Source organism: Stegostoma tigrinum, chromosome 1 (genome assembly GCF_030684315.1).
Source record: "Stegostoma tigrinum isolate sSteTig4 chromosome 1, sSteTig4.hap1, whole genome shotgun sequence".
Taxonomy (NCBI): domain Eukaryota; kingdom Metazoa; phylum Chordata; class Chondrichthyes; order Orectolobiformes; family Stegostomatidae; genus Stegostoma; species Stegostoma tigrinum.
Window position 1 is genome coordinate 126,218,878 of NC_081354.1, and position 25,827 is coordinate 126,244,704.

General features: G+C 43.0%; 1 protein-coding gene across 2 annotated transcripts; it reads left to right on the forward strand.

Annotated features, from left to right (window-relative positions):
- Nucleotides 1-12,005: 12,005 nt before the first annotated feature.
- Nucleotides 12,006-16,727, forward strand: esm1 (endothelial cell-specific molecule 1). 2 transcript variants are annotated; one of them, XM_048535236.2, is made up of 3 exons: nt 12,006-12,806; nt 14,586-14,741; nt 14,963-15,074. In XM_048535236.2, the coding sequence occupies exons 1-3, from the start codon at nt 12,500-12,502 to the stop codon at nt 14,986-14,988; spliced, it is 489 nt and encodes a 162-aa protein (XP_048391193.1). In that variant the 5' UTR covers nt 12,006-12,499; the 3' UTR covers nt 14,989-15,074. The 2 variants fall into 2 exon arrangements, with proteins under 2 accessions (XP_048391193.1, XP_048391182.1); XM_048535225.2 differs by having other exon boundaries at nt 12,088-12,806; nt 15,011-16,727.
- Nucleotides 16,728-25,827: the final 9,100 nt, after the last annotated feature.

Below are 25,827 nucleotides of genomic sequence, written 5' to 3' on the forward strand. Positions count from 1 at the left end.
TCCTGCAGTGCCACCATGATGCCACCCGAAAGATGCAGGAACAGCATCTCATATTTTGCTTGGGAACCCTGCAGCCCAAGGGTATCATTGTGGACTTCACAAACTTCAAAATCTCCCATCCCCTAATGACATCCAAAAACCAGCCCAGCTCATCTCCAACTTCCTAACCATTCCTCCCATCTCAAGCCCCACCCCATCTCCTACACACTAACCTCATCCCGCCTCCTAGACCTGTCCGTCCTCCCTGGACCGAGCTATCCCCTCCCTAACTCCCCACTTACATTCACCTTCACTGGTTCTAACCCCACCTCTTTATCCTGTCTGTCTCCTCTCACCCTATCTTCTCCTTTATCCATCTTCTATCCGCCTCCCCCTCTCTCCCTATTTATTTCAGAATCCCCCTCCCCGCCCCCATTTCTGAAGAAGGGTCTCGACCCAAAACATCAACTTTCCTGCTCCTCTGATGCTGCTTGGCCAGCTGTGTTCATCCAGCTTCACACCATGTCATCTCAGATTCTCCAGCATCGGCAGTTCCTATTACCTCTGACTCATTTGCCTTCTGAATTGTTTACTGTACTGCATGTCAGCTTTCAGTGACTTATGAAAAAGGACAACTGGGTCCTTTTTGGAAACCAACACTTTCTAATTTCTCACCATTTAATGAATATTCTGCATCTTTAGCGGGGAGGGCCGCTTCTTGGACTGGAGATCCATGGCCAGTGGTGTTCCACAGGGATCGGTTTTCTGATGAAGGGTCTAGGCCCAAAACATCAGCTTTTGTGCTCCTGAGATGCTGCTTGGCCTGCTGTGTTCATCCAGCTCCACACCTTGTTATCATGGATTCTCCAGCATCTGCGGTTCCCATGATCTCTGGTACTGGGTACACTTTTGTTTGTCACTTGGACAGAAAGTGGTTTATTTTTTGGAAGGAACTGCCAGGGGAAGCACTGGATGCATGTACAATAACAGGATTTAAAGACATTTGGATGAGTACATGAACAGCAAAGGTTTGAAGGGATATGGGCCAAACGCAGGCAGATGAGGTTATTTTAGTTTGGGAACATGGTTGGTCTGGACTGGTTGGACTGAAGGTTCGGTTTCCATGCTGTAAGACTCTATGAATCTATGAATAACCTCATAGTATCCACATTATATTCTATTTGCCATGTTTTTGCTTGCTCACTCAGTTGTCTAAATCCCCTATGAAACATTTTTGCAACATAATAAGTCACAAGTTATGTATCATTTGCAAAATTAGAAATATTGCTTGGTGCCCCCAACCAAATCATTGATATAGATTGTGAACACCAAGATCCAAAGCACTGATCCTTGCTGTACTCACTGGATTCATCCTGAAAACCTGAGAAAAACAGTTACTCCCAGTCTCTGCTTTCCGCCTGTGACTCAATCTCCAATCCATGCCACTAGACCCTCAATCCATCCTCTCTCATTTTGTTAACTAACCTCCTCCATGGGCCTTTGTCAAAAGCATTCTGGAAATCTCGAAAGGTCATATCACTGGTTCCCCCTTTTCAACTTGGCTAGGAACATCGTTAAATCTCTATTAGGTTTGTCAAACACAGTTTTCCCCTCACATGTGCATGTGAACGTTGCTCAAGCAGGCTATTATTTTTTTAAAAATCCACACCCTTTATGCTTTAGTATTGTGCTTACCACTGGCATCAGGAAAACAGGACTGTGCTTCTCTGGTTCCTCCCTCCTTTTTCTTAAATGATGGGTTTGTATTTGCAATTTTTCAATCCAAAGGTACGATTTCTTTTTTTGCTTTTGTTTGTGCTTTTAAAACTTTGTTTGTCAAGCTTTTTAAGCTTACTGGGACGGAATCGATTGGGAATGAAGCGAACTCGGCACATGGGCTGAGAGCTATCGCAAGGAGGCGAGTCCACAGCATCAACTAGAGGCGAGTTTTTTATTTATCCATTTGTGGGATGAGGGCATCGCTGACCAGGCAGCATTTATTGTCCATCCCTAATTGCCCAGAGGGCAGTTAAGAGTCAACCACATTGCTGTGGGTCTGGAGTCACATGTAGACCAAGCCAGGTAAGGTTGGCAGTTTCCTTCCCTAAAGGACATTAGTGAACCAGGTGGGTTTTTCCTGACGATCAACAATGGATTCATGATCATCATTAGATCTTTAATTCCCGATATTTGTTGAATTCAAATTCGACCGTCTGTCATGGTGGGATTCAAACCAGAATATTACCTGGGTCCCTGAATGAACAGTCCAGTGATAATGCCACTAAGGCCATTGGAGGTGAGTTCACAGACTGGAGGTGAGTTCACAGATTGGAGGCCATTGCGAGGAAGCAAGCCCCCATCACAGGAAGGCGAAGACCCTTTTCGACTGCAGGTGAGGGACTGGAGGTTTTCACAAGAAGGTAAGGTCCCCTTACAGACTGGAGGGCAAGGCCTTGAGTTTTGAAGCCCAACACAGCGTGAAGACTTTGGCCCAGTGTGGTCTCGAGGTTAGGCGCCCATACGGAATGGGGTGAAATGACTGTAAATTATGTACTTTTTCTATTTTTACTTTTTATTCCTATGCTAGACTTTTTTTTATTTATCACATTTTTTATATTTTATGCCAAATCCTTAAGTCTCAGTACCTTGGTATCCTGTACCTAAGATGGCGCCGGAGGTGGCAACTTATAAACTTTTCACTGCGCTCATTCAAGTACATGTGACAATAAAGCTAATTCAATTCATTGCAGAATTAACTGAATTTAATGCAGCCACCTCTTTAAAAGGGCATAAGATCTCAAGGATTTGATAACTTTCATTCACATTAGTTTCTCCATTTTTTTATATCAATTTACTTCAGTTCTACCCTCTCACTGAATCCTTACATCTTAATTATTTCCTGAAAACTTCTTCAATGAAGACAGCCACAAAATATTTCTTTAGCTTCCCTGCCATTTCTCTACTCGCTGTTATAAATTTTCCCATTTCTGCCTGTAATGGACTAACATGTGTCTTTGTTTATTTTCCCCTTTACGTCACTATGGAGGTTATGATACCTTTTTATTTGTCTTGCTGTTTTATATTTTTTTTTATTCAATTTTTATTTAACAGTCCATCAGTCCTCCTTTGCTGAATTCTAAAATTCTTTCAATCTCAGGCTCAGTATAGTACTTTCCTTTTGCAATATTTTAAATGACCTCCTTTTATCTAATAATATCTTTAACTTCTCTTGTTAAAAACCCATTTGTTTCACTAATGTCCCTTAGGGAAGGAAATCTGCCATCTTTACCTGGTCTGGCCTACATGTGACCCAGGACTCATGGCAATGTGGCTGACTCTTAACTGTCCTCTGGGCAATTAGGGATGGACAATAAATGCTGGTCCAGCCAGAGATGTCCACATCTCATGAATGCATAAAACAAAATAGCCATGGATCTCTCAATTGTCCTGTTGATTATTTTTGCTGTTAAGAAGTGTATGTTCTTGAAGAGCAATTATCAATCCTTTAATCATAACCATTGCCAATCTACTATCAAATGTTTTTGTGTATTTTTTCTAATCCACCATGGCCAACTTCCTCTTCATGCCTACAGAATTGCCCTTGCTTTACTTTAAGATCCTAATTTTGCATTCAACTATATCTTTTTCAGACTTAAAGGAAAATTATTTCATTCTGTGGTCACTATTCACTGAAATTATTTTACAATAAGATTATTAAATTATTTCTCAAAGAACAAAGAACAAAGAAAATCACAGCACAGGAACACGCCCTTCGGCCCTCCAAGCCTGCGCCGATCAAGATCCTCTGCCTAACCTGTCATCTATTTTCTAACGGTCTGTGTCCATTTGCTCCCTGCCCATCCATGTACCTGTCCAAATATATCTTAAAAGACGCTAACATGTCTGCGTCAACCACCTCCACTGGCAACGCGTTCCAGGCGCCCACCACCCTCTGTGTAAAGAACTTTCCACGCATATCTCCCTAAAGCTTTCCTCCTCTCACTTTGAACTCATGACCCCTAGTAATTGAGTCCCCCACTCTGGGACAAAGCTTCTTGCTATCCACCCTGTCTAAACCCCCCATGATTTTGTAGACCTCAATCAGGCCCCCCCCAATCTCCGTCTTTCTAATGAAAATAATCCTCATCTACTCAACCTCTCTTCATAGCTAGCACCCTCCATACCAGGCAACATCCTGGTGAACCTCCTCTGCACCCTCTCCAAAGCATCCACATCCTTTTGGTAATGTGGCAACCAGAACGGCACACAGTACTCCAAATGTGGCCGAACCAAAGTCCTATACAACTGCAACATGACCTGTCAACTCTTGTACTCAATACGCCGTCCAATGAAGGAAAGCATGCCATATGCGTTCTTGACCACCCTATTGACCTGCGTTGTCACCTTCAGGGAACAATGGACCTGGACACCCAGATCTCTCCGTTCATCAATCTTCCCTAGGACTTTTCCATTTACTGTATAGTTTGCCCTTGAATTTGATCTTCCAAAATGCATCACCTCACATTTGCCCAAAGAAAACTGCATAATTTTAGATCTGAAATAGCTAGTGCAATTACGCAAGTATGTTGGTTCCTCAACATATTTCTCCAGAACTATGTTGAACACATTCCAAGAATTATTCCTCCACAACATTGCTGTCATTAGATTTAATCAGTCTACATGGAGATTAAAGTCATTCATGATTATTGCATTTTCCTTGATATATGCACCTCGGATTTCCTGATTCATATTGTGCCCTACATAGCTCCTACAGTTTGGTGGTGTTAAACTACTCCTTAGATTTTGCTGCTCTTGCTGTTTCTTACTCCAGACAAGCAAATCTTATATCCTATCTATGTGATTGATGGTCCTCCCTCATTGATACATTTATTCAATCCATTATTATAAGCAATCCCGTAACTCCTGTACTCTTTTGCCTATCTGAGCTAAACATCATTTAATATTCTGTTCCCACCAGACTGGTGGCAGGTCCGCAGTCACTTTCTATGGCCATTAAATTAATAACCTTTTACTCCTACATGCTTACCTGGGTGACTGCATTCTGAGAGAGTCCTCTTCTCTCTGCCTTTGTAACTCTATTCGGCAGTTTGACACTGGCAGAGTCAAGGGTTACCTCTTGTCACCTTCTACTTCCACTTAAAGCTTTTCCATTTGCCATAACCTGTTTTGTGTTTATTCTATCTAAACTCCCTCTTGGCATTCCATTGAGCTGACAAGCTAGTCCAAACCCTCCACAGCAGCACTAGCAAATCTCCCTCTGAGGATACTAGTCCCAATCTTTCTAAGCTGTCATCCATTCTCCTTGGATAGGTTCTGCCTGTCCGAGAACTGGTCCCAATGCCCGACGAAATTAAAACCATCCTTCCTGCACCATTTTACCAGATGTGTACTCAATATTACTTCCTACTTCTATACTATCTAGCACATGGTACAGGCAGAAACGACCTGTGTAGTGAATGAAACCTTTGAAGAGCAGGTGTGCATGCTGGAATGGATAGAGATAGAGGAAGCTGATGTACTGAAAATTTTGTCAAACATTAAGATTGACAAGTCGCCAGGCCCGGATCAGATTTGTCCTCGGCTGCTTTGGGAAGCGAGAAATGCAATTGCTTCGCCACTTGCGAAGATCTTTGCATCCTCGCTCTCCACTGGAGTCGTACCTGAGGACTGGAGAGAGGCAAATGTAATTCCTCTCTTCAAGAAAGGAAATAGGGAAATCCCCGGCAATTATAGACCGGTAAGTCTCACGTCTGTCGTCTGCAAGGTGTTAGAAAGGATTCTGAGGGATAAGATTTATGACCATCTGGAAGAGCATGGCTTGATCAAATACAGTCAACACGGCTTTGTGAGGGGTAGGTCATGCCTTACAAACCTTATCGAGTTTTTTGAGGATGTGACTAGTAAGGTTGATGAGGGTCAAGCTGTGGATGTGGTGTATATGGACTTCAGTAAGGCATTTGATAAGGTTCCCCATGGAAGGCTCATTCAGAAGGTCAGGAGGAATGGGATACAGGGGAACTTAGCTGCTTGGATACAGAATTGGCTGGCCAACAGAAGACAGCGAGTGGTAGTAGAAGGAAAATATTCTGCCTGGAAGTCAGTGGTGAGTGGGGTTCCACAGGGCTCTGTCCTTGGGCCTCTACTGTTTGTAATTTTTATTAATGACTTGGACGAGGGAATTGAAGGATGGGTCAGCAAGTTTGCAGACGACACAAAGGTCGGAGGTGTCGTTGACAGTGTAGAGGGCTGTTGTAGGCTGCAGCGGGACATTGACAGGATGCAGAGATGGGCTGAGAGGTGGCAGATGGAGTTCAACCTGGATAAATGCGAGGTGATGCATTTTGGAAGGTCGAATTTGAAAGCTGAGTACAGGATTAAGGATAGGATTCTTGGCAGCGTGGAGGAACAGAGGGATCTTGGTGTGCAGATACATAGATCCCTTAAAATGGCCACCCAAGTGGACAGGGTTGTTAAGAAAGCATATGGTGTTTTGGCTTTCATTAACAGGGGGATTGAGTTTAAGAGTCGTGAGATCTTGTTGCAGCTCTATAAAACTTTGGTTAGACCGCACTTGGAATACTGCGTCCAGTTCTGGGCGCCCTATTATAGGAAAGATGTGGATGCTTTGGAGAGGGTTCAGAGGAGGTTTACCAGGATGCTGCCTGGACTGGAGGGCTTATCTTATGAAGAGAGGTTGACTGAGCTCGGTCTCTTTTCATTGGAGAAAAGGAGGAGGAGAGGGGACCTAATTGAGGTATACAAGATAATGAGAGGCATAGATAGAGTCGATAGCCAGAGACTATTTCCCAGGGCAGAAATGGCTAGCACGAGGGGTCATAGTTTTAAGCTGGTTGGTGGAAAGTATAGAGGGGATGTCAGAGGCAGGTTCTTTACGCAGAGAGTTGTGAGAGCATGGAATGCGTTGCCAGCAGCAGTTGTGGAAGCAAGGTCATTGGGGTCATTTAAGAGACTGCTGGACATGCATATGGTCACAGAAATTTGAGGGTGCATCCATGAGGATCAATGGTCGGCACAACATTGTGGGCTGAAGGGCCTGTTCTGTGCTGTACTGTTCTATGTTCTATGTTCTAATAGTGCCTCAGAGATCCTAGTTTTTAATTTCTTGCCTCGCTTCCTGTATTCTATTTTCAGAATCTCTTCCCTATTCCTAACTATGTCATTGGAGCAGCATGGACCAAAATATTTGGCTCTTCATCCTCTCTCAAAAGTGTCCTCTAGGTACTTTGTGACATCTTAACCCTGGCACCAAGAAGCTAACATACTATCCTGGAGATACGTCTACAGTCACAGAAACACCCGTACATTGCCCTGTCAAATCACCAATCACTAAGGCCCATCCACTCTTCTTGGAGCTTCCCCCACCTTGCAGTTGAACCATAAGCTGGGTTCTCAGAACATTCCTTTGTTAAACCAAGAGTAGCACCGATATCAATCATGCTGGCTGAGCTAATGGACATAGCTGCTCGACTGAGTCTGAACTAATCATGCGGGAACCAACAAAACGAAATAAAGCTACTTGACATTGTCCTCACTGAACTGCCTGTCATACATGTAACCATTTGTGATAGTATTAGTTGTATTAGCCACCAGACAGTTCTTCTGGAGAGTAAAATGCTAACTTCACATTGAGATTACCCTCTGCCATGTTGTGTGGCACTATTACCATGCAACATGGGGCAAACTTTGAATAGAGTTGAATGGAGAGTGCAGGAGGACATGCCAGAATTAGCCCCAGCATACCTAAATATGAGGTACTGACCTGGTGAAGCTACGAAACAGGACTACTTGCATGCCAAACAGCTTAAGCAGCAAGTGATGTTAAGAAATCCAACAACGAAAGGATCAGATCTAGGCTCTGAAGTACAGTCACATCCAGGCAGGAAGGGTAGAGGGCACTGAAAAAACTCCCTGCAGTTTAGAACTGTGCACAGGGACAGAGGCCGCTGAAGATTCACATGCATCAATCTTTGAAGGTAGCTGGACATATCGAGAGAGTAATTTGCAAAGTGCATGCAATCTTGAGCTTCAGAAAGAGGGGCATTGAGAACAAAAGCAGGCAAGTTATGTTGATCTTTATTAAACTTAACTTGGGCCCCAAATTACCATTGTGTTATGTTCTGGTCCCCACACTGTCAGAAGGGCGTGTGAGTCTTTGAGGGATGCAGAGGAGACTTAACAGAATGTTTCCAGGAATTGGGGATTTTAGAGACAAGGTTCAACTGAAGAAGCTAGGATTGTTCTCCTTGGAGCAAAGGGGATTAAGGGAAGACTTGACTGAGGTGTCTGCTATTATGATTAAGACTTATATTACATTTCACTGGTTCGTGCATTGGAAATCAAGGATTGCTTATTCACAGATTCCTGGCAGAAGTTAAAAACTTTTTAAATGATGTGAAAGGTCCTCAATTTATCTGGTTTTCAACCCCAGGTTGAAAGAAAAGCCTGTGTTTAAGAATAATCACTACTTATGACAAATAAATAGATTCCAACTACAGCTAAACTGCTATAAAATGTTGGCATATAACTCTACTAATTAATATTCTAACCCCCTTACAGACACCCCATTAAACATTCACTAACAGGAAAAAACAATGGTGCTTTGGACAGAGGGAAAGACTCAGTGGTCATAGAGTCGTGCAGTGGCCTTTGTAAAAGAATCTGTTGAGATAATTCTTGAACTGATCAGAATGCTGCTTCTTGAGCTTCCTCTCCAAGTGTTTTCACTTGTTTGTAGGAGGCATAGGATGACTGTTTCACATTTATAATGGTCTCTGATTGATTACCTGTCACAGCTTACAGAAACTGCTGAAGGAAAAAGAAAAAACTGGTTTTCTTCAGGCTTTCACTGGTTTCTTCAGGTTTTTAATTGCAGAAACAGAGGCCAGCTCCTGTGCTTGCAGAGATCTGATAACTTCTCACTATCTTGTTCACTGCCCTAGTTAGTCCGGCTACCTGGGAACCAATCATAGTTTTTGGCAGGCAGAGGGTCTTTGGCATGAATAACTGGCCACTAGTCCACAGACCAGTCAGCTATTTGTTGACTGAATCTTAGCCTTTTGGCTCCAACTCATCTGAAAATGACCTCCTACTGCTAGAACTAACAGTTCGGTAAACATTGTGTACAATGAGCATCAAGTTTCTTGCTTTCAGGCAAGTTTTTAGAATTGATTCACAGGAATGTGGGCACCACTGGTTCTGCCAACATCTAATTGTCCCAGAGAATGTGATAGTGAGCTGCTTTCTTGAAACACTGAAGCCCTTAGATGTAGGGGCACCTGCAGTGCTTTTAGGAAGGGAGTTCATAGATCATAGAATCCCTACAATGTGGAAACAGGCCCTTTGGCCCAACAAGTCCACACTGACCCTCAGAGAATCACACCCAGACCCATCACTCTAGAACCAACCTACCCTACACATTCCTGAATACTACGGGAAAATTAGCATGGCCAATCTACCTAACCTGCACAACTTTGGAATGTGGGAGGCAACCAGAGCACCCAGAGAAAGCCCACACAGTCAGAGGGAGAATGAGCAAACGCCACACAGGCAATCACCTGAGGATGGAATCAAACCCAGGTTCCTGGTGCTGTAAGGCAGCAGTGCAAACCACTGTGCCACTGTGCTGCCTTTTCAAGATATTGACCCAGTGACACCAAAGGAATGACAATAAAGTTCCAAGTAAGGATGATTTGTGATGAGAAGGGGAAATTGCAAGTGGTAGAGTTCCCATGTATCTGCTGCTCAAGTCCTTCTGGGTGGTAGAGGTCACAGCTGTCACAGATACCATGAAGAACCCTTGGGGAGTTACTCCAGTAGATCTTGTAGATGGTAATGAACTGCTACCAATATGTGTCAACAATGAAGTAAGTGAATGGCGAAGTTGGAGGACGGAGTACCGATAAAGCGAGGTGCTTTCTCCTGCATATAGATTTTTAACCAACCTGCTCAGTGATGTTATTACACTCATCTGGAGCAGGTGGATCTTGAACCTAGATTTTTTGGTCAATTTTAAAATGGTAACCACCAGGATAATGATAGTATAAGATTCAGTGATGGCATTGCCATTGTATATCAAGGGTGATGGTTAGATTCTCTCCTGTTGGAGATGGTTATTGCCTCCTATTTGTGTGAGTGCATGTTACATGCCACTTATCAGTCCAAGTCTGAATGTTGTCCATGAATTGCTGTAGTATATATAGTGTGGCTGAAGATCTGAGACTTATTGTTGGATGCAGGTCCAAGCTCGGTGGCAGCAGCAGCTGGGATTTACAGAGCTGCTTTAATATAGAAAAGGGACTTTCTGAAGAGTGGATCGAGACCCCAAGCTGGGTACTGGAAATTTTGGTTTCCTAAGCTCCAAAGCAGCAATGCAGCATTGGCTGAATTAGAACAGAATCTCTCCCACCCTAACAGATGAACCACCATTTTCACAGACTTTCCATCTCATCGCACTCACGCAGATCTCACTGAGGGTTGTAAGAATTTTCAACCTTCAAAATGGAGTCACATTGGTGAAAAAGGTTTGGGAAGCATTAATACCTCCCAATGTCTTTATGTAAGATGGAGAGTGGTTAATTGAGTTAAAGGAACAAAGGAGCTCATTCAAAAGGATAATATGTGAGTTAGAGGACTTGAATGAAAGCTTAATCAAAAAGGAGGTGGAGAAACAGAAACCGACATGTGGAACGGTTCAGTTGGAAAACACCAAAGAATAAAGTGAAGGCAGCTGAATGCTCCTTCATCAATGGTCCAAGTGGTAATGTCCCTAGGCAAGCAATTGTGAATGGGAGGCTAACATTGGGGCCCTCTTGTGGAAAAGTGTCTCTACCCTGGACCAGGAGACCCGGGTTCAAGTTCCATCTGCTCCAGAGATGTGTTATAACATCCTCATAAAAGCTTGATTAGAAAAGTAAGTTAATGTTTTTTAATAAAATGATCAATTTACTGGGAGTGGTTAGTGTTTAAAAATAAAAAAAAAGGGTCCTGGTGATTTTGGTGGTAGGAAAGTTGCGCAGTAGTATAAGAGAGTATTTCAGTGTATAGAAAAAATATCTAAAAAACGCCAGCAAAGGAACAGTAGTAGTGGCCCTACCTTTGAGTCAGAAGTCCTACCTGCTCTAGAGGTGTGTTATATCTTCTCTGAACAAGTTGATCAGAAAGTATCTGCATATGCCAATAAAATGTCTCTATCTGGTCAAACAGTTTTTAGTGCTGCCTCCTACTCTGTGTTTTAAAAAGTAGTGAGCGTCACTGCGCTGGCTTTAACAGGCTCAGCACGTTAATTAATCAATTAGAAAACATGGTGGTGGCTATTAGATGAAAAAATACCATGAGTGATTTGATGATAGAAACAAATGTTCAGCTGTGTGTAACAGCACTCCTGGTTTTAAAAAAAATGAGTGGAACATACACAAGGGTCACAAAAGGCCTCTAAAGTGCATTGGAAAGTTGCAAGAAAAAAATACCAAATTGGGATTAGAGGAGGGGATTTTCTTGAAGACCAGTCTCAGTAAATCTGATTGGTCTAACCTGGGATAACCATTGGCTGTGTAAGGCCCATGTCAGTAGCCAGAATGTCCAATACACCACAGAGCACAATTTAAAATCTGTGGTTAAATGAAAGTTAGTCGCAGCAATTCTAGAGTTGTATGAATGTACACTTAAAGCACACACAGGACTGAAATTGTGCTTCGTTTGCAGTGTTACCCCTATTTTGATGGACCAATAGGGGTGACACTCAAGTGCAATAGTAAAGTGCATATAAACAGTTGAGACAGATTAGCGTACAAGAAGACTTGAAGCAATTATAATCCGAGAAACTGAAATACAGAATTGGACGATCCTCCAATAAGAGCCTAATCCAATTTTACTGATCTGACCATCCCTGTCAATATGCACGTTTTCGTTACTGAAAGATCAGCATTCGCAGCCGTTACTGCTTGGATGCAGATTTCATAAAGTGACAACCCTTTTCAAATGTTAGTTTACAGGACCAAAAGTTAATAATGCAAGCGTGCATTTCATTCGTTAGGAAATCAGCTTTTGGGGGGGGAAAACACGTGTCTGAACATTCCTGAGACGTGAGAAACTGAAACAGTGCCAGAAGCTGCAGTGCCCGCTCGAGTGGCCACATTACAACCCCAGAGATTAGGAGGAATTCGCTGTTTGTTGTTCTTCGCGTCCTTGAACGTTTGACGAGTACGTGAGAGCTCGAAGCTGAAAATCTTTACAAAACATCTAAACATAACATCTTACGTCAACGCATCGTTTCAATTCCTGGATGGCAACCCTGTGCAACATGTTTAATCCCATCTACTTCCAGCCCGGATTTGGAAACCTACAACACAAGCTGGCCAGAAGAGAACAACACCGGATTTAGGAAACGGAGCCGGTGGAAAAACATGTGGGCACACGCCTGATAAAAGGCAGTGCGCTGCGGCTCAGCGCAGAGGGTCAGGACAGCCACAACTCTGGAAAGATGCCTAGGGCCGGCGCCGCTTGTTTAGTGATCATTCTCACTGGGCTCACTGTGAAAGGCTTCACCTTGAAATACGCGGTTGACTGCTCGCACCCGTGTGAACGGACCGCCGCGTGTCCCGGGACGGCGGGCTGTAAAAGGACTGTGCTGGATGACTGCGGCTGCTGCAAGGTCTGTGCAGCCGCCAGGGGAGAGGTGTGTTACCGCACTGTGGCCGGAATGGATGGGGTTAAATGCGGACCTGGTTTACGGTGCCATTTTAACAGCGAAGAAGACGATTTCGGGGATGAATATGGCATATGCAGAGGTAAATGCGCACCACAGGAGGCGGGGGGAAGTGAAATGTACTAATCCCACCCTCTCCGTGATGGTTCAGCTGTCAGCAATTTGGGCTATGTGTGTGTGTTTCAGCAATGGGTGTCTTTTTACCAGAATTTGGAGGGTAAAAAGGTTGGTACATTTGCGAAACGATTTTAAAGCTCTGCTAGGCAGTGAACTGAAGCTAACAAGCATTCCGTTTGCTGTTATGTGAGGTGTTCTTTTTGCAAATCAATGGCCTAAGAATTAGAAATAGGATGCAAACAAATAAAAACCAAAAATGTATCTCTGAAGAAGGGTCACCTGAAACGTTAACTCTGATTTCTCTGCACAGACGCTGCCGGAGCTGCTGAGTTTCTCCAGCTATTTCTGGTTCTGTTTCTGATAGACAGCATCTGCAGTTCTCAGTTTTTTTAAAAAATTCTGTTCTGGTCAGCCTAGCAGTACACCCGTGCACACTGAGGAGCGGCTGCCTATCAAACTGCATTAAGCATTTTGGACGTAAAATAATGGGGTATTGTCTTGACAGGGAAAGTGTGACTTTCATCAGGGAAAAGAGAGCAGATCTCTCGATGTGTCAGAATTGAGTTTTCCAGATTTGCATTCCGACATTGTAAATGTTGGGATGGTCATGATGCGCGCAACTCACGTAATGCCACACCCCATTCTCCAGTTTGCAGCCTGTCATGTTATTGTAAAATAATATTGGAGCTGTATCGCCCACTGCAACCTTTCGGCCATAACTGAATCTGCTCTTGAGCATGCATACTGCAGTTGGATCAGGAGGAGTCCAGACGCTTGTGTGGGTCCCTATCTGGATCATGCCAACAGCAGCGTAGTCGCAGCTTGGCGACAACAGGCGTCAGTCTGCTCACTGCCGATGTCTGTAATGGAACAGCAAAGACGGAAAGTGCTGTCACTGTTCAGCCCGCAATCACGGGCCTACCAGGCTGCCCTCCTCTGTCGATTTCCTCCTTCATCTCCTCTTAAGGCGAGGTCAGAAGCCAGACGACACCAGATCATAGTACAAGAGATTTATTTGGAATCACAAGCTTTCGGAGCGCTCCTAGCCAAGGTGTTGATGACTTCTAACCTTGTCCGCCCCATTCCAACGCCGGCACCGCCACATCATAGACGCGGGCCGATCTCACTGTCCCGGGTCCCCTGATGTGGCTGTCTGTGAGAGATGTAAGGGAGTCCGGCTTCGTCTAGAAACTGGATTCTTCATCTGGAACTGCGTGACATTCCTGAGTCAGAATTTCCGTTCTCATGCGGAGTATCAGGTAGCAAGCCGTTTTATAGAGCACCCAAGATAATAAAATGTGAGGCTGGACGAACACAGCAGGCCAAGCAGCATCTCAGGAGCACAAAAGCTGACGTTTCGGGCCTATTAGCCTCACATTTTATTATCTTGGAATCTCCAGCATCTGCAGTTCCCATTATCTCTTATAGAGCACCCATGCAGCTTGCGAACACCAGTCAGGGCCTGAGTGTGTTCAGGTATCTGTACAACGTGAGACTGTGAAGCGAATTGCAGGGTTACTGGAATAAGCTGCTGAATGTAAAATAAGTTGGGGCACGATGTACACACATTATGTGGCAGATATTTTGTATCAACCTCTGTTGAAACCTCTGGAGCAGATGGAGCTGGAAACCAGGCCTTCTGGCTCAGAGATAGGGACAATACCATAATGTTATTTAGGGCTTAAGTTGAAGTCTACTTTAAATCAGCTGGCCACGCTTCCCTAATCGGGATTTGCTCTTTCAGACTGTCCCTTTGGAACCTATGGACTGGAATGCAGGAAGAAATGTCAGTGCCCATTTGGGATCTGTAACAGAGAGACTGGAGAGTGCATGAAGTTCCCGTTTTTTCAAATCCCTGAAACAAAACCTGGAAACCGGAGGGAGTCTGCATCCCCACCAGGTAATCCATTGCGGCACGAAACAGCAGTGCTTTCTATTTGCATCAATTCCGTCGGAATTCTCCCAGTACGGATTTGAATCTGAAACATTGCGCGAGGGTTAGGGAGATATAAATATTGTCCGGGGGGTTGGGGGGGGCCTAAATCATGTGCACACAGACAAATAATGCGCAACTTGAAAAGTGAAATATTGAATGCTGTCTCTCCGTTGTTCGTGTTAAAGGTAGCAAGCGAATGAATTTGCTGTAAACTTCACTCGCTTTTTAAACAGAAATCGAGCAAGGATCGGGACACACCAATGATGACCTGAAACAGAATGTCCTCAAGGATGAAACAAACAGCTCCACGGGAGAGGAACGACAAACCCCTCGCTGATGCCAGATTTCTATCTGAAATGAGCTGTCTTGGAACTTACTTTATAATGCAATTATCCGATGTCGTATTTAAACACTTTGTGGACTCCAAAATGTTGTTTGTACAGAAGCACTATTTTGTTTAGAATTGACATTCTTGACTTATATTTTGTAGAAAGTGCCTTAAGATATTTTGTCTTACCTTCAATGGTTCCTTTTGGAAAATCCCATGCAAACATCGGCCGGACAATAGGAAAGATAGGACAGTGCAAACCGAGAGGCGCCACTTCGTATCACACCTCACAGATCCTAAAGGATAAGGTTTCATAGCATGGATCTGTCCCGTTTATTCTCCGTTGCAGAAGCAGTTGTTAAGAATTTTGACTTCTGTGTTTATGCCAACACATTGCATTCACTTCACAAATGTTAAAATTCAGTGGAAGCCAAGCCTGACTGAAATACTGACACAGTCGGGAAAGCACCTACAGCACCGTGACTCCATTTCTGAGTATAATTTGGGGAAACCTAGGCATTAATCAGGGAGTCTCACTTGTCGCTCAAAGTATTTTGCTTTCCCATTACACCGTTACTGTTTATTATTTCACCCATACCGCTGTACTCAACCCCTCTTAAAACTTACTGTTCTTGTTTAATCTAAGTTGTTTTTAATAGTATGCATATTTTCTCTCTTTCCAAGCACCCCATTGCGTTGTATTGAAGCCTCCTCATACTATGCCACGTCCATTTTCAGGACCTCAAGATTGCTCTATCCTCATTTTCCTCAACTCTTCCTGTTGGGAATCCCAGTTTTCTAAACCTCAAGTTTGTTATTGCCTAATTGTTACTACTTGTCTCGTTTCATTTTGTTCTTCATTCTACAAATCTTAGCCTTAGTGTCTCCATTTAAAAAAAATCATTGTGCATGCAAATTGGCACAGGTAATTACTATAAAACAGCTTTGCCTCAAAAAATATAGACTCAATATTTGTTAAATTGCTGACAATAGTCAACTTTGTTCTGGCATTGCCATCTTCTGCGTTTCATAATCTGTAGTTAACTGTTTGTCAGCCAAAAATTGTTCCAACCTCCAGACCATTCATCAATTAACAAAGAATATTGATTTTTACTGTTAAAATATTGTGAAACTAGATGGATCTTTCGTAGATAACATGTGTGTGTATATATAGTAAAATGTTAGGTATTACTAGTTGTTGGTGTAATCCATGTTCCTTAATAGAGAACAAACATTCAGATTCCTTTTTTGTGCTTCACTATGTATATATTGTGAAATCTTGTGTAGGGAAGCCACAATTATCTTTACTGAATGAATAGGTAAAGATGAAAATGCACAGTGTGTCTTTGAGTACTTGAAAGTCAAAGATTGTATGATTTTTTTTTCAGATGGAAACATGTCCTGAAGAAATTCCACTAAAATGCTAACCATCTTTTCAATGTTAAATACCCGATGAAAAGTGGTGCCTTTTTATTTACTAAATTGTTTTCTGAAAACTGTAACTATCACTCAAGAGCTGAATATATTGTGTTGTATGTATTTTATGTAGAAAAAAATGTGAATAAATTCAAATCCATCCCGAAAGGGCATGGAAAATAGAAATAAAGCTCAGTTTTTAAGAAGCACTTTGTCTTATATTTCACCAGTGCTGTTGTTTTGATACTTCCTTCTTGTTTGAGGGTGACAGTTTCCTTTTGGTTTTGAGTCAGCCTGGCTGTATTTTCTTATCCTTAATATCAATTATCAAACTAATCTCCATGGCTTGAAGTTACAAATCAGTTTAGCATAATTTCTAACAAATACACTTTACAAAGAGAAATAACTAAAAATACACAGAGGATAATTTGATTTAGAAGCCACACAAATCAGTTACTGATTTTTTTACAATAGATAATAAATGTTTAATACACAATTCCATACCCAAAGACATCTGTATGTGCTGGTGATCTGGATCATGACCTCTCACATACATAACTCTGCTGTGAGAACACCAACAAGTAACAGCAGATTATGACACTGGCAACAGCCTGGTGAATCATTCACCTTATCAGTGTGAAGTCTTTGTCTGCAGCAGACTGCTGTCTCACAGTGGGGCTCCTGAGCCGCAGCAGCCCAGAGCGGATGCAAACCATTGTCTTTTTCAGTCTGAAGACTGTCACTGTCCTCATTGAAACATGAAGATTTGAATTGAATGATTGGGTGGGGAGGGGTGTGTTAGAAATAAAATTAATTTCTGCATAAAGAAATGACAGCTAATTAAAATTTCACCCCAGAAGTGTAAGCCAAACTACTGTAAATCAATTCCATCCAATTTACAAATTTGTCAATAAATATTCCACTTTATATAATGTTTTTATGGCTTTTAGTTGGGAATCTTCAATTTTGGGTCCAATAATGTTTCTAAAAACAGTTCATTTTAAAAGTAGCCATCCTCCATAAGAGACAAAATATTTTTCACTCAGAATCTAGCCATGATTGAGTCACAGATGAGAGTTGAGGGGCCAATGGATGTATTCCTGCTTTGATTTATTACTTTCAAATGGCAAAGTAAATCACAAATGTGCTCATAAACTGTTTATAAACGATTCCCAGATTTGAATGGCTCCAAACAATTTCCCAATTAATGTCATTCTGGAGCGTGGTCATCTTGCTATGAGCAAACAGCGTCAGATGTGTGCTGATCACTGCAGCCTTTGTTAACAAAGTGTGGAGCTGGATGAACACAGCAGGCCAAGCAGCATCTCAGGAGCACAAAAGCTGACGTTTCGGGCCTAGACCCAACCGCAGTCTTTGTCTTGTCCCATTTGAAAGGCATGCATTCAGAGAAACAAATAATGTGGGTACACTGCAGGCTCCATTGTTTATGCTTCTTCCTTCTTCCCAGTTGTGGAAGCACAAATATTGGCCCAGCTATAGAATTTGAATAAGAATAGAAAATAAGACAATATTGTATGGCCAGGGCAAAACGCTTCCCAATCCAGAAACTTGTTCTTAACCATTCTTGTTTTCCTGCACCTAGCTCTAGCATTTAATTTCCATCATAAACACAGGAGAAAATTCCTGCTACATTTGGAAGGCCTTAAACACTTCTAATGAAGAAAAAATATATAAATGGAAAACAGAATCTCTCAATGTGAAAAGTTGCTAAAATAAGAAATATTTTATTAAAAGAGCATAAATGAACCAAACAGAGAGTGAGAGAATTACAGAAGCAAAATGGAAAGAGGACAGAAAATAAGATTTTAATGTGGTTTAATAATTTTTAAAAAAGATGTCTGATTTAACGTAGCTTATTTCTTTCAAAGATGCAAAACATGTTAGTTTAATTTGAAATTGTTTTCATTCTTTAAACGATTATATCAAGATATATATATATGACAACGCAGACTCTACGGCACAGAAAGATGCCATTCATCTCAAATGTTCTATGTTGCTATACTGGCAAAGCATTGACCTAGTGGTATTATCATGAGACGATGAGACCAGAGATCTAGATAATGTTCTGGGGAATGGAGTTTTGAATCCCACACAGCAGATGGTGGAATTTGAATTCAATAAAAGGAAAATCTGGAATTAAAACTCTACTGATGACCATGAAACCATTGCTGATTCACTAATGCTCTTCAGGAAAGGAAATCTGCCATCGTCGCCTGGTCTGTCCCACATGTGACTCCAGGCCCACAGCAGTGTGGTTGACTCTCAATTGCCCTCTGAAATGGCCTGGTGAGCCAATCATTGCAAAATCTCAAAGACATGCATCATCTGCATCGACCTACGCCCTGGAAAAGACAATGGAAGAAACAATCGTATTGACCCTGCAAGGTTAACATCTGGGGGTTTGTGCCAACATTGGGAGAGCTGCCTCACAGATTAGTCAAGCAACAGCCCGACATAGTCATATTCATGGACTCATACCTTACAGACAATGATTCAACCACCATCATCCCTGTCCCTGGATATGCCCTGTCCCAATGGCAGGACAGACCCAACAGAGGTGATGGCACAGTGGCATACAATTGGAAGGGAATTGTTCCGGGAGTCCTCAACATTGACTCTGAACATCATGAAGTCTAGTCCCTTCCGATTAAACATGGGCAAGGAAACCGCCTGCTTTTTACCACATATCGTCCTCCCTCAACTGATGAATTGGTAATACTTTGAACAAAACTTAAAGGAAGCACTGAGGACAGCAAGGGCATAAAACAAGATACTCTGGGTGCGGGATTTCAATGCACACTATCAGGAGTGGCTCAGCAGAGTATGACTGATCGAACTGGTCAGGTCCTAAAGAACACAGCTGCTAGACTGGGTCTGTGGCAGGTGCCACAAAAGGGAAAAACATAGTCAACCTCATCCTTGCCAATCTGCCAGCTGCAGTTGCATCAATCCATAGCAGTATCGGTAAGAGTGACCACCATACTGTCCTTGTGGAGATGAAGTCCTGCTTTCACATTGAGAATAACCCACATTGTGTTGTGTGGCACTATCACTGTGCTAAAAGGGACAGACTTTGCACAGATGTAGCAACTCAAGGCTGGGCATCCATGAGATGCTGTGGGCCATCAACAGCAGCAGAATTGCACAGCAGCGTAATCTGTAACCTCATGGTCTGGCATATCTCCCACTTAACCATTGCCATCAAGCCAGGGGATCAACCCTGGTTCAATGGAGAATGCACAAGGCCATGCTAAGACAAACACAAGGCATATCTGAAGATGAGGTATCAACCTGACAAAGCCACCAGACAGGACTACTTGCACATCAAACTGCAAAAGAAGGAAGTGAAAGACAAAGCTAAGCGATCCCACAACAAATGGATCCGACCTGAGTTCTGCAGTCCTGCCACATCCAGTTGTGAATGGTGGTGGGCAATTAAACAACTCACTGGAGGAGGAGGCTCCACAACCATCCCCATCGTCAATGATGAAAGAGCCCAGCACATCAGTGCAAAAGATAAGTCTGAAGTACTTACAGCAATCTTCAGCCAGAAGTGCCGAGTGGATGATCCATCTTGGCCTCCTTCAGTGGTCTCCAGCATTACCGATACCAGTCTCTCGCCAATTCGATTCACTCCACGTGATATCAAGAAACGGTTGGAAACCGCAAAGGTTACGGGGCCTGACAACGTTCCGGCAATAGCACTGAAGATTTGTGCTTCAGAACTTGCCGCTCCCCTCGCCAAGCTGTTCCAGTACGGTGACAAACTGGTATCTACCCAACAATGTGGAAAATTGCCTAAGGGTGTCCTGGAAAAGAAAAAAGGACAAATCCAAGCCAACCAATTACCACCCCATTTGTCTACTCTTGATCATCAGGAAAGTAATGGAAGGTGTTATCAACAGTGCTACCAAGCAGCACCTGCTCAGCAATAACCTGCTCAGTGACACCCAGTTTGGGTTCCACCAGGGTCACTCAGCTCCTGACCTCATTACAGCCCTGGTTCCAACAGGTGAGAGTGACAACCCTTGACATCAAGGCTGCATTCAACTGAGTGTGGTATCAAGGAGCCCAAACAAAACTGGAATCAGTGGGTGTCAGGGGGCAAACTCTCTGGTCATTGGAGTCATACCTGACACGTAGTAAGATGTTCATGGTTGCTGGCGATCAGTCATCTCAGCTCCATGACATCTCTGCAGGAGTTCCTCAGAGTAGTGCCCTAGGACAAACCATCTACAGCTGCTTCATCAATGACCTTCTCTCCATCATAAGGTCAGAAGTGGGGATGTTCACCAGTGATTGCACAATGTTCAGCACCATTTGCAAATCTTCAAATACTGAGGCAGTCCATGCTCAAATGCAACCAGATCTGGACAATATCCAGGCTTGGGCTGACAAGTGGCAAGTATCATCCTCAAATGTAACACACAAATATCAGGTCATGACCATCATCCATAAGAGACAATCTAACCACCGCCTCTTGACATTCAGTGGTGTTACTTTCACTGAATTCCCCATTATCAACATCCTGAGGGTTATCTCAACTTGACTCACCACATAAACACAGTGACTAAAAGAGCAGGCCAGAAGCTAGGAATACCATGGTGAATAACTCACCTCCTGACTCCTCAAAATCCGTCTGCCATCGACAAGGCTCAAGAGAGGACAGTGATGGAACATTCTCCACTTGCCTGGATGAGTTCAGCCCCAGCAACACTCAAGAAGCTTGGCACCCATGGAGGACAAAGCAACCCGCTTGATTGGCACAGCATCCACAAGCATTCACTCCCTCTACCATTGACACTCAGTAGCAGCAATGCTTACTATCTACAAGATGCACTGCAATTATTCACCAAAGATCCTCAGACAGCACCCTCTAAACCCACAAACACTTCCATCAAGAAGCACAACGGCAACAGATATATGGGAACACCACCAACTTCAAGCCACTAACCATCCTGACTTGGAAATAGAATGCCATTTCTTCACTGTCATTTGATCAAAATCCTGGAGTTCCCTCCCTAATAGCATTGTGGATTAACACACAGTAAGTGGGCTATAGCAGTTCAAGAAAGCAGCTCACCACCACCTTCTCAAAGGCAACAAGAGATGGGCAAGAAATGCTGGCCAACCAGTGATGCCCACATCCCACAAAATGAATTTTTTAAGAAGTGCCTCCAATGCACTATTTCACCAGAGCCAATCTGCCCATCCTTTTTCTCTTTTCTTCACCCTGCATCTAGCTGGCTTTACCTTAACAAGGTCTGTGCTGTCAATGTCATATTAATATTATTTCACATCAGCTACTTCATGTGGTAACAATTTCACCGTTCCAGTAACTCTCTGCATAAAGAAATTTCACTTGAATTATGGAAAATAACAATTAATCATTCTCCTAAAAATATACTTCACTCAGAAAAAAATTGTCAAATTATATTTCTTTATAGTTTAAATTGTACATTATCAAAAGACACTATTGGTTTTACTCGGCTATTTAAGAGCCAGGGAAATCCATATCAGGATTTTTGACTAGGTTAAGAGGATGACAGAGGCATGTGACTTTGCTTTAATCCTTAATGAGATGCTGAGAGACCATTTGGAATGTGGGATTAAAGATGTAACTGTGCAAAAGCGCCTGCTGTCCCAAGTCAACTGGACTTCAAAAAGGAACTACAACTTATCATTGGAAAATGTCAGCAAGTGGAGCTCGTGAGTTGCAGGATATTCTGATAGAAGTGGGCAGCCTCGCCTGGCCAACTGAACCTAGGGAACACCACTTGAGTGAAAGCAATTGTGTAGCCTCACACAGTGCATATCTTGAAAATAGGGACTCTCGGTCAACCCAGAGCAAAACCCCAAAACAGAGACAAGCCTTGGCCAAATGGTTAAAATTTTCTTCATGATCCGTGCTGGCAAGCCATTCTATTCGTTGCCAGTAACAGACCTGAAACAACATAAGAGTCTCACTTGACCTAAACTGAGTAGAAGAACTCATAGGCTGGTATCCAGGAGAGTGCAAACCCCGGAAAGCACAACAAATTCTTGTTTGGAATAGCTAAATTGCTCAGCGACATCCAAATTAGAACTAATCAAAATAAACATCTGGTTAAGTGGCCACCCAGTTCTAATGGCAGTGGGGCTGTATCAGTGATCGCAGAAGCAGTCTTTAACAAGGTTTGCTGTCGACTCCAACACTAAAGTTTGCCGGACTCCAACCCTAAAGTTTGCTCAAGACCTCAGCTAGACTGAGAACATGAGAACAAAGAACAAAGAAAATTACAGCACAGGAACAGGCCCTTCGGCCCTCCAAGCCTGTGCTGATCGAGATCCTCTGTCTAACCAGTCATCTATTTTCTAACAGTCTGTGTCCATTTGCTCCCTGCCCATCCATGTACCCGTCCAAATATATCTTAAAAGACGCTAATGTGTCTGCGTCTACCACCTCCATTGGCAACGCGTTCCAGGCACCCACCACCCTCTATGTAAAGAGCTTTCCACACATATCTCCCTAAAGCTTTCCTCCTCTCACATTGAACTCATGACCCCTAGTAATTGAGTCCCCCACTCTGGGAAAAAGCTTTTTGCTATCCACCCTGTCTATACCTCTCATGATTTTGTAGACCTCAATCAGGTCCCCTCTCAATCTCCGTCTTTCTAATGAAAATAATCCTCATCTACTCAACCTCTCTTCATAGCTAGCACCCTCCATACTAGGCAACATCCTGGTGAACCTCCTCTGTACCCTCTCCAAAGCATCTACATCCTTTTGGTAATGTGGCAACCAGAACTATACACAGTACTCCAATTCCAAATGTGGCCAAACCAAAGTCCTATACAACTGCAACATGACCTGCCAACTCTTGAACTCAATACCCCACCCAATGAAGGAAAGCATGCCATATGCCTTTTTGACCACCCTATTGACCTGCGTTGTCACCTTCAGGGAATAATGGACCTGAAAACCCAGATCTCTCTGTTCATCAATTTTCCCTAAGACTTTTCCATTTACTGTATAGTTCACCCTTGAATTTGATCTTCCAAAATGCATCACCTCGCATTTGCCCGGATTGAACTCCATCTGCCATTTATCTGCCCAACTCTCCAGTCTATCTATATTCTGCTGTAATCTCTGACAGTCCCCTTCACTATCTGCTACTCCAACAATCTTAGTGTCATCTACAAACTTGCTGATCAGACCACCTACACCTTCCTCCAAATCATTTACATATATCACAAACAACAGTGGCCCCAGCACAGATCCCTGTGGAACACCACCAGTCACAGGTCTCCAATTTGAGAAACTCCCTTCTACTACTACTCTTTGTCTCCTGTTGCCCAGCCAGTTTTTCATCCATCTAGCTAGCATATCCTGGACCCCATGTGACATACTCTGGGGAACCTTTACAGATTAATGGTACAATTTCGATTTCAGTCTCTTATGAGAACCAGCTAGTTCAGTTAACACTAATTATAGTAAAAGGCTTGGGCCCGAGCTTGATGGAGCAAAATTAGTTGAGAAAGACTCACCTAAACTGGCTCAACATTTTTCATTAGAAAATGGCTGCCTGACTAAAGACCTAATGAAATATCCAAAAGTTTTTCAGGAAGGTCCAGGGATACCAGAGCAGACGTGGACACCTTGCATGTTGACGAAGAAGCAATTCCGTCATTCTACAAGGCCCACCCAGTGCCATTTGCCTCATAGACAAAAGTAGAGGCAGAAATCAGAAGGTTGGAAAACAAAGGAACCATCAAACTAGTCCAGTTACAGAATGGGCAGCCCCGGTCATACCGATTGTGAAGCCCAGGTAAGTTGGTTTGTCGTTGTGTGTATTTTAAACAAATGGTAAACTGCTTTTTGCAGCTCAATAAATACCTAATCACTTGTGTAGTGGATTTCTATGCAAAGCTGACAGGTATCTGTCCTTCACAAAGGACATGAGCCATGAATACTGGCAATTACAGTTAGATACGGAGTCCACAAGTATGTTACAATTAATGTCCATAATGGTTTGTACTAATACATGAGCCTGCCATTGGGGGTATTGCCAGCCTGTGCAATTTTTCAGCAAACAATGGAGAATATTTCACAAGGTCTACCCATGGTCACCATTTATCCAGATGACATTCCAATAACAAGGAAGACCAATAAGGAGCACTTAGAGAACTTGACATGATCTTTAAATGTTTCTCCCAGGTGGGCATATGCCTTAGAATGGAAAAATACGTGTTCCAGACACTCTCAATTGATCTGCTTGACCTACAGAGTCAATAAGAGCAGGTTGGAAGATAAAGTGAGGGCAATCAGAAGTGCCCCAGCTCCCATGTCGGCACCGGAGCTTAGGTCTTTCCATGGGCTGGGGAATTATTACAGAAAATTTGCATATAATCTGGCCTTCGTGCTGGCATCTTTGCATAAACTCTTGAAAAAGGTCAGCCTTGGAAATGGTTACATAGGCAAGCTGTGCATTTCAGGAAATAGATGAAACTGCTATCATCATCTAAGGTACTGGTCCACTACGATCCCAAGAAAGATCTGATTTGGATGTGTAATGCCTCCCTCAATGGCATCACAGTAGTATTAGCTCAAATGTGGCCCAAATAGTGCATGCAACCGGGACTTTAGCTAATACAGAGTGTAAATACACCCAGGTAGAAAAGGAAGGTTTACTGGTCATATCTGAAGTCAGGATATTGCACCCATACCTTTATGGCCATAAATTTATAAGAATAACAGATTGCAAACCCGCACGAAGTTTACTTAAGCAGGACAAGCCAGTGCTTCCCATTGCTTCAGGTCAAATTCAGTGATAGCTTCCAATACTAAGTGTATATATTTACAAGTTGGGACACCATCAGGGAGGTCATGTAGCAAATGCAGATGCATTGAGCCACCTCCCACTGGCAGATACTCCATTGATTGTACCGCCACTGGAAGAGCCTGTAATAGTTTTAAATTTTCTGGACGCACTTCCAATCACAGCTGATAATATCAGACTTTGAACACAGAAATATCCAGTCCTCGCAAAACTAAAACAGCTGGTGGTAATGGGAGCAACTAAAGGGACATCACAACCAAAGTTAAAAAGGTTTTGGACCTGGAGAGACCAGATCACAGTAGATTTCATTCATTCATGGGATGAGAGCGTCACCGGCAAGGCAGCATTTATTGCCCATCCCTTATTGCTAAGAGGGCAGTTAGGAATCAACTACATTGCTGTGGGTCTGGAGTCACATGTAGGCCAGACCAGGTAAGGATGACAGATTCCTTCCCTAAAGGGCATT

Excerpts from the sequence above, each read along its gene's own strand:
- esm1 (XM_048535225.2), top strand. The coding sequence starts at position 12,500 with ATGCCTAGGGCCGGCGCCGCTTGTTTAGTGATCATTCTCACTGGGCTC. Across the intron at positions 12,807-14,585 it reads TGAATATGGCATATGCAGAG|ACTGTCCCTTTGGAACCTAT; the intron begins GTAAATGCGCAC and ends TTGCTCTTTCAG. Across the intron at positions 14,742-15,010 it reads GGAGTCTGCATCCCCACCAG|AAATCGAGCAAGGATCGGGA; the intron begins GTAATCCATTGC and ends CTTTTTAAACAG.